Genomic DNA, 8,951 nt, shown 5'->3' with positions numbered 1-8,951 from the left:
TGCTGGGTGTCTTTTTCTAAGTAAACAGGAAATATCACTCTGGAAAAAAAAAAAAAAAAAAGAATCCCTCTCCTCGGCACAAACGCAATAATATGCCAGCTTCTAGTTCCTGTTAATGTTCAATTAGGAGGATCTATTTCTTACACCAGCACAGTCTTCTTAGCTTCTAAACCTTCAATGAGCAGAATCCCAGGGAAGCCTGGATGACTAGGACATTTTAGAAATGTGTCCACTGATTTTTGGGAGGCAGTAGCATCACAGTTAGGAAAGATAACAATGCATTAAAAAAAATCCAACCAACCAAACAAACAAAAAACCTGTGCAAAATCACATTTAAGGGGCAAAATGATACACATCTAAATTTTAAGTCACAGCAAGAGTTTGTGTTCTAACACTTGACCAACTTTCTATATATGAAAAATCTGCAGCCTGGAGTCAGTCAGGAGAACTGACCCACAGCAGGAGTTAGAAACACACAACGGATGGCTTTTTTCCATTACATCAGAACCTGGGTTCTTGTGTCAGGCAGACGCAGCCCCACGAGTCCCCCACACACGAGCACAGTAGAAGCCAGCAGGATGGGGATTGCTTTGGTGATGCTGACCAGGGAGCCAAATATTAAGTTTCCCAGGACGGCTGCTGCTTTGCATAATGCATTCAAGAAGCCAAAGCCTGTTGCCCTGCAAAGGAAAGAGATATGGACAAGGCTGAGAAAATGACTTTGAAGATTCCAACTTTAGACACAAATGTCCTGTAGGGCAATTTTCAGTGATCATCATGTAGATTGTGTTTATATCATTGGAGCAAGTAATTAAATGCTTATTAGCAAATCTTGGTGTAGAGCACCCCAGCTCTTGGTATTGTTCCCTCAGCCCTCTGCTGACTTCCTTACCACCTATTGAGTCTTACTCTGCTCATAGGTTCCAACTGATCATGAACACAAAAAGAAAGGAAATTTCAGCGAGTAAGAAAGTCTCTTCTTTCTTGGCCCAATAGTGTTGGAAGAAAGGGTCTCTTAAATCAAAACCTTAATCTTACCTTATCCAAATCCTTCTCTCAGGACAGAAACAGGCATGGAAGCCCTGTTCATTAGAGAGACACATCACCTCTGCTCAGTGTGGGATCAGTTGGCAACCTCCCTCCGACCCCAGGCAAGGGGAGGAGAGGGTGGGATCAGGAAAGTGAGCAGCTTCTCATCTCTTTACAAGAATGACTTGTTATTTAGTTTTGAAAATTCCCATAATTTCAGGAACTTCTATGTTTAAAAGGAAACTTCATTACAGAGTTAAATTAAAATGTATGACAATATATTTCTATAGGTTTTTTTTTTTTCCTCTCTAGTGCTCTCATGTGCTAGGTTTTACATAATTAAAACTCATGAAATTTTCACAGGAAATCAGGGATGATAAAGTGGTACCCCTCATATTTCAGGTATCAGGGTGGTGAACTATCACTCTCTCTTCCCAAAAGATTTGGTAGCAGGCAGAGACTGAATACTGAGCTGGGCAGCTCACCAATGAGCTAGTGCAACTCTTCTTATAGCCTCATCAGAGTTCTTTCTGCAAAATCAAGTCCAAGAAAATATCACAGAAGAGAATCAGATTGTGGGCCTAGAGAAGATCTTGTTTACTCTCTCTGCTGGCATTTAAGATGTATAGGGATATAAGCCACAGCCCATTTCTTAAGACATTCTTTGGGGATGGCCCGTGGCTCACTTGGGAGAGTGTGGTGCTGACAACATCAAGTCAAGGGTTAAGATCCCCTTACTGGTCATCTTTGGATGACCAGTAAAAAGACATTCTTTGGAAAAGCAAAATTGTACTATCTGTAGTACACATGTATTGAGTGATTTTACTGTGGTTCTCTAGACCATGTAACTGTGGCTCTCAGTTAAAGTTTATTCCCTGTTTAAATTGCTCATTCTTTCAATAAATTTCCATAACTAACCTCTCATTTTGTTTCTTCCTATCTGCTCTTTAATATAACACCTCTGGCATAGAAGTCACCAGCTGTGTGCCTAAGGTTTCTTTTCTGGATCTTTGAGGGTAGCTTGGTTCGACCCAAACTGGGCTAGGCCAGCTGAGCCTACAGACATCTCTCCTGAGCCTGTGCAAATGTCTGTACTTTGATGTCAGAGGGCGAAGGATCCACTTTCTGATGCTGCCATCATCTGAACATGTAGATGGCCTGTGCTGGGCGCACATCATGGAAGGACTCCTTCAAACCCTTTTACCAATCATGATCCCCCACACTTTGCACCACCCCTAACCACTTGCCCATAACATTCCACCTTCTCCATTGTGTGGAAGGAAGAACTCAGATGCTAATCTCCCGCCCTTCTCACGATGCCCACCTTGTGATTGAACCTTCTTTCTCTACTGCAAAGACACCTGCTTTGGCCATTGGCTTTCCATGGCAGTGGGCACACAAACCCCACTCATAACAGCAGGAAACTTAAGTTTTGTTCAAGAGAATACATATACAACTGACATCATGAGAGAGTATGAATTTCATTCTGGTTTTACGCCAGTTTGCTGTTTTTTGGTTGTCACTGGGTAGCTGTTTGTATTAAAGGCACATTGAATACAGAAATTTTTGGATAGTTTTTTTTTTTTTTAACTCCAGAGGGAAATGCATCTTATATGCTGCAAAATGCAGTATTTAGTACACATCTTTCTTTGATTGGCCTGTAAATTTTAAAGTGTGGGGTTTTCCTCTGGCAAGTCATACAACTACTCATCACTACTTGTACTGTTCCTAGTGATATTTTCTTTTTCTTTTTTTTTTTTTTTTTTTAAAAGATGACCGGTAAGGGGATCTTAACCCTTGACTTGGTGTTGTCAGCACCACGCTCAGCCAGTGAGCGAACCGGCCATCCGTATATGGGATCCGAACCCGGGGCCTTGGTGTTATCAGCACCGCACTCTACCGAGTGAGCCACGGGCTGGCCCCCTAGTGATATTTTCTACAATGTGTGTACTCCTCATAACCTAAGATATTTATTGTGATAAGGAAATTTAATATAGCTATTTGATACCTATTTTCAAATGAAATTGCTTAAGGCTACATGTTGGGTGCCAAAGAAGATTTAGATAGAATGATGCCATCACAACCTCCCCAACATCCATGGAGATGATGCCATGAGGTTGAACTGTTCTGCTGTTTACAAAAAAAAAAAAAAAAAAAAAAAAAAATTAATAGATTTCTTTGAGCAGCTTTAGGTTTACAAGAAAAAAATTGAGTGAAAAGTAAAGGGAGTTCCAAGATATCCCCTCCCTCCACTCCCTGGCCCCAGTTTCCCCTATTAACCTCTTGCATTGATGCAGTATATTTGTTACTACTGATGGGCCAATATTGATACATTATCATTAACTAAAGTTCACAGCTTACATTAGGGTTCACTCTTGGCGTTGTACATTCTGCGGGTTTTGACAAAGGTATAATGACATATATCCACCATTACAGTATCATACGGAATTATAGTTTCACTGCCCTAAAAATCCTCTATGCTCTACCACCTATCCATCCCTCCCTCCCCTCTACCCCCCACCTCCTGGCAACCATTGATCTTTTTTTTTTTTTTAAAGATGACCGGTAAGGGGATCTTAACCCTTGACTTGGTGTTGTCAGCACCACACTCACCCAGTGAGCTAACCGGCCATCCCTATATGGGATCCAAACCCGTGGCCTTGGTGTTATCAGCACCGCACTCTCCTGAGTGAGCCACAGGCCGGCCCCAACCATTGATCTTTTTACTGTCACCATTCTTTTGCCTTTTCCAGACTGTCATATGTGAGGGGGGTCTTCAAAAAGTTCTTGAAAAATGGTTATTATGAAAACACTATGCATGGATTGCAAAATTTTTTTACACTAAAATAAACTCATACTAACTTGTTGTAATACATCTGAACAGGATCTACTTTGAGGCACTTAAGGATAAGAAAATCAGTTTGAAAAGAGCCCCTATCAGAGCAAAGAGAATTCTGCTAAAATTTGAAGCAAGAACAAATATCAAATTGATGGTGTAGCTTGGGTGAAAGAATGGTGAAATCATCAATGCTTTACAAAAATTTGTGGGGACAATGTCCCAAAGAAATGATCAATTTACAAATGGATTACTTGTTTTAAGAAGGGATGAGACAATGTTGAAGATGAAGCCCACAGCAGCAGACCATCCACATCAATTTGCAAGGAAATCATTAATCTTGTTTGTGTTCTAATTGAAAAGGACTGATGATTGACAGCAGAAACAATAACCAACACCACAGACATCTCAACTTGTTCAGCTTACCCAATTCTGACTGAAAAATTAAAGTTGAGCAAACTTTCTGCACAGGTGCCAAAACTGTTGTGCCCAGATCAGCTGCAGACAAGAGCAGAGCTTTCAATGGGAATTTTAAAAAAGAGAGAGCGATCAAGATCCCGAAGCATTTCTCTGAAGAATCGTTACAGGAGATGAAACAAGTCTTTACTAGTACCATCCTGAAGACAAAGCACAATCAAAGCCATGGCTACCAAGAGGTGGAAGTGGTCCAGTCAAAGCAAAAGCAGACTAGTTAAGACTAAAGGTCATGACAACAATTTTTTGGGATGTTCAAGCCATTTTGCTTGTTGGCTTTCTGGAGAGTCAAAGAATGATAACATCTGCTTATTAGAAGAGGATTTGGAGAAAGTTAGTCAAAGCTCTAGCAGAAAAACATCTGAGAAAGCTTTCACCAGAGAGTCCTTCACCATGACAATCTCCTACTCTTTCATCAAATAAGGGCAAATTTGTGAGAGTTTCAGTGAGAAATCATTATGTATTTACCTTACCATCCTGATTTGGCTCTTTCTGACTTCTTTTTGTTTCCTAAATTTTTTTTTTAAACAAAGATATCCAATTTGTCTGGATCTTTCCTAATCTTAAAAAATATATATTTAAAGGGCATCCATTTTTCTTCAGTTAATGATGTAAAAAAGATTGCACTGTCATGGTTAAATTCCCAGGGCCCTCAGTTCTTTAGGGATATCCTCACTTACAAAAGTGTCTTGAACTTATTCTAGAGAGATTATTCTGAGAAATATACTTTATATTTTTATTTTTATCTTTTAATTACTTTTTCCACAAACTTTTTGAATTCCCCTCATAGTTAGAATCATACAGTATATTGCCTTTTCAGAGTGGCTTCTTTCACTTTTTAAAAACTACATTTTAGTTTCTAGATTTTAGAGTCACTAACTGCCAAATATATCTTACAGTAGTTAGATAAGCTGTATCCTTCTGGGGAAAATTGCTAGTGTGTATGTCACTGATAAGAGAAAGAAAAACATTCTTCTGTCGTGAACAAGTCTTTCAACCCTCAAACTGCACAATAACTCATGTAGGATTTACATCTGAGTTAAAATAACCACAGCTATACCAAATACCAGAGGTTTACCAGAGGTTCACAGCTTTCCCCTCTGGTATAACTCAGAACAGTGTATAAAATGCAGACAGCTATAGCCTTGTAGCACTGAAACTGTAACCAAGTAGTGGGTGACTTTCTGAGACTTCTGGGCAGCACAAAGACAAATGCATCAGCAGCATCTGGTATCTGGGGTTTCTAAAAAAGATGATCAAATCCTTACTTTCTTAGAATCTCCATTGTCATTTACCAGGCAAAGGCAATTCTTCAGAAGAGTATCTGGTGTGGATGCAAAGCAAAAATCCTCCTTAAATTAGTGTTGGCATTCAAGAAAATGTGACTGCCCTTTGCTTGGATAACCAAATTATTCTCTCAAATATTTACAGCTGGAGGGTGTGATTTTCAATGTATCAGAGGCACAGCTGTATTAGAAAAATCATTCACAGAGTGACTGTCCCTTGGGGTTATCTGTTTATGAAGTAAATAAATGTTTAGTTCATTTACTCCCTATTGTTACTTAAAGGAAGGGTATTGCTTCTGCAGACACAAAGTACAAGCCGCCTTGTTTTCACAGAGTCCTTTGAGGGTGGGGAGCTCACAGCTTGCAGAGCCTTGACTTGCTGACTTCTCAGCAGCAGGATGAGATACTGGATTCTTTTTCAGACCAAAGATGTTTTCATGCCTTCTCTTAAGCAACAAGCACCAAATATAAAGAATGAAATGGTCTATTATCTCTCTATAAGCTCCACCTCTTGCTCATGTCTCCAGCCCAAATCTTACTTATTTAATTTTTTTAAATGAAAATTCCTTCCCTAAACAGGACCTCATGACTGCAGCAGCCCTGTCCCTCATTCCATTAAGGTGGTTGCCTCTCCACCCTGTACCATGAACTCCCTCCATCTGAGAATTCCGCGTGTGGAGCTGGTTTGCTGCAGCACTTAGGCTCAGTTAATAAGGGACTTGGCCACCAGAGTGTCCCCTCACTGTAGCTGGATGGTGGCTTTTTCTCCAGAGCCTTCACAATTTAGCAATTCTAGGTTATATCATTTTGTTTTAGTTGGTGGTTAGAAAAAGGAACCCATGGCTCCATTCTGGATAGAGTAAGTGTAATTTTGTCTTCACATCCAGACTCTTTCTTTTTTTTTCTTTCTGATTTTAGTGCAGTGCCAGCTGTGATTTTTTTTTTTTTAGGTTCCTGGGAGAAAAAGAGGGATGCTAAATAATGGTGGCACTTATTGCAGTGCCTGGTATGTGGTAGGCACCATGTGAGTACCAGCCACTGTTTATTTATTTATTTAAGTTGTTTATTTATTATTATTATTTTTTTACATTCTATGATGTTGCAGAGCAGTTGGGGGGAGGGGTTGTGGGGAAGGGGGAAGGAAATAGGGTGGGAGAAGGAGGAAGGAGGAGGGACAGGGTTGAGGCCTGTGGCACTCCCCTCATTCTTGCAGGGGAGACCAGAGGGCTTACAGCAGTGGCTTGGTCATTGCTGGGCTGGGTGCAGATGTCAGGGGGGTATGGCTGAAGCCCTCACCTGCCACTGCCCCAGTCTGGGACTCTGGGGTGCTTCTTGCAGTAGCTCGATGATTGTAGCTGGGCTGGTTGCAGGCATCGGGTGTGGGGGGGCAAAGCCAGGGCCCTCGGCCCCCCACTGCCCCAGCTCTGGAGAGCCCTGGGCACTTCCTGTGGCCTACCCATTGTTTTAAACATTGGCTGCATATCTGCCCCATCAACAGATAAAATTATTAGGAAAAATAATTAAATGCTACAGTTTGAAAGGCCTTAAATGGTGTACATCCAGACTTAGCTGATGGAATTTACCTGTTTAAGGGTAAAATGTGAGCATTCTCTTTGTCTAGTCTAAGCTTTTGGAAAGAAACTTTTTCTGGACAACTCAGTCAAATCATTGGTAGAAGTCACAAAAGGAATACTTAGGCCTCAGCATGGGGCATTTTGGAAAGTATAGGCAGTCCTTAAATCAGGAATACATTGTGATCTAAAGATTCACCTGGAAGTTGGTTATTTGAAACACAGAATGAATTTCATTTATCTCACAGAAACAATGTTACAAATGATGGCTGGGTTCCCAGGTTAACCTAAAACAGCTATTTTTAACATTGAATCCATCTGAGATATCAGATTAAAATGCTAAGAGCACTTGAAACCCCTTGAATGTTTCTCTAATAAGCAAATTTGTCCTTAATATACTCCTAATTTACAAATTCTCTCATGCATTTATTCATTTAATAATTATTCATTATCTATTCTGTGCCAAGCACTGTACTAGGCTCCAGGGCCCCCAAAATTAATAAGATGAAGCCCCCATTTGTACTATGACAGATGAGAAGAGATTATGATAACATACACGCTAAGTGCAATGATCAAGATACACACAGAGTATTGTGGGGGCAAGAGGATGGGAAGGGAGCTCAGGTTGGAGGTGGGGGTAGACGAGGAAAGGCTCCTCAGAGGCATAGAAGAGAACAGGATTTGTTGTGAAGGAATAGTAGGAGCTCGACAAGAGAAGCATGGCATGTGGACAGGGGTACTTTGGTTCTTTTGATACTCTTACAGCTCCCTAACTTATCTCATGATACCCACTCAGGTTTGTCCTTGACATGCCCCCAAAGGCTTCTTGAGTGCCAAATGGCCTACCTCCCTTCATCCCCCAAACAAGCCTCCCACTTTCTCTCATAGTTGCTCTCATCCTGGGGTTAGGATAACAATTTGATTGAAGAAATAGGATATGTATAACCATGCCCTCAGCTAGTGGTGCTCAAGCTTGGATACATTGGAATCAGCTGGAGAGCTTTTAAAACAAAATGATGTGGTGATGCCAGTGCCTAGGGCCACACCCACAGGGATTCTGACTTTACTGCTATACTATGGGCCCAACATTAGTATTTTTTAGAACCTCTGTGAAGTTGGAAGATGTATCCAGGGCTGAGAATCTTCCTATCTTTCCAGAGATATCTGCATTTTTTAACTGATTTGAGTTTTCTATTATATTCTAAAGGAAGTGTTGGAGGGTGAACAAACCAATGCCATTTTGTGTGCCACCTGCCATGCTGACTTCTGTTTAACCTCATTCTTTTGTTTCATGGACCAGTTATACCTTAACCTTAGGGCAAGCTGTAAAAGGAACATAGGTTTCAGGGAGTGAATGATTTATTATAGCAGGTGGCATCTGTGGTCTGAGCACTAATATTACAAGCCTCCCTACCTTGTGAATCACCTTACAGTGTTTCCTTGAAGTTGTTTTTGGTAACAGGGGCTTTGCTATATAAACATTGTCTAACCTGCAGAGAGTGAGAGCTCTCATCTGCTGATGTCTGATTCTTCACTGCATCTAGCTTTCCTGTATGTAAGTCACCCATTAATAGATTGTGTGTGTGTGTGTGTGTGTGGTGGCTGGCTGGTACAGGGATATGAAATCTTGACCTTGGTATTATAACATCATGCTCTAACCAACTAAGCTAACCAGCCAGCCCCAATAAATACCTGTATATCTCTGAATGGTCCTGCCTTCCTCCTTTGTTTAAAACAAAATGATTTATTTAGCAT

The 8,951-nt window shown here is 40.8% G+C and overlaps 1 protein-coding gene across 2 annotated transcripts in view; it reads right to left on the bottom strand.

The window, feature by feature from the left end:
* Nucleotides 1-496: 496 nt before the first annotated feature.
* SV2C (synaptic vesicle glycoprotein 2C) overlaps nucleotides 497-8,951 on the bottom strand; it is a 182,596-nt gene continuing 174,141 nt past the window's right edge. For both annotated transcript variants that reach the window (XM_063087197.1, XM_063087198.1), the window contains one exon: nucleotides 497-680. In XM_063087197.1, coding sequence (XP_062943267.1) covers nucleotides 497-680 — 184 coding nt within the window. The remainder of the gene's footprint in view (nucleotides 681-8,951) is intronic.

Source organism: Cynocephalus volans, chromosome 2 (assembly GCF_027409185.1).
Source record: "Cynocephalus volans isolate mCynVol1 chromosome 2, mCynVol1.pri, whole genome shotgun sequence".
NCBI classification, from domain to species: domain Eukaryota; kingdom Metazoa; phylum Chordata; class Mammalia; order Dermoptera; family Cynocephalidae; genus Cynocephalus; species Cynocephalus volans.
The sequence above is the reverse complement of the archived record's forward strand: the minus strand, read 5'-3'. Positions and strand labels throughout refer to the sequence as shown.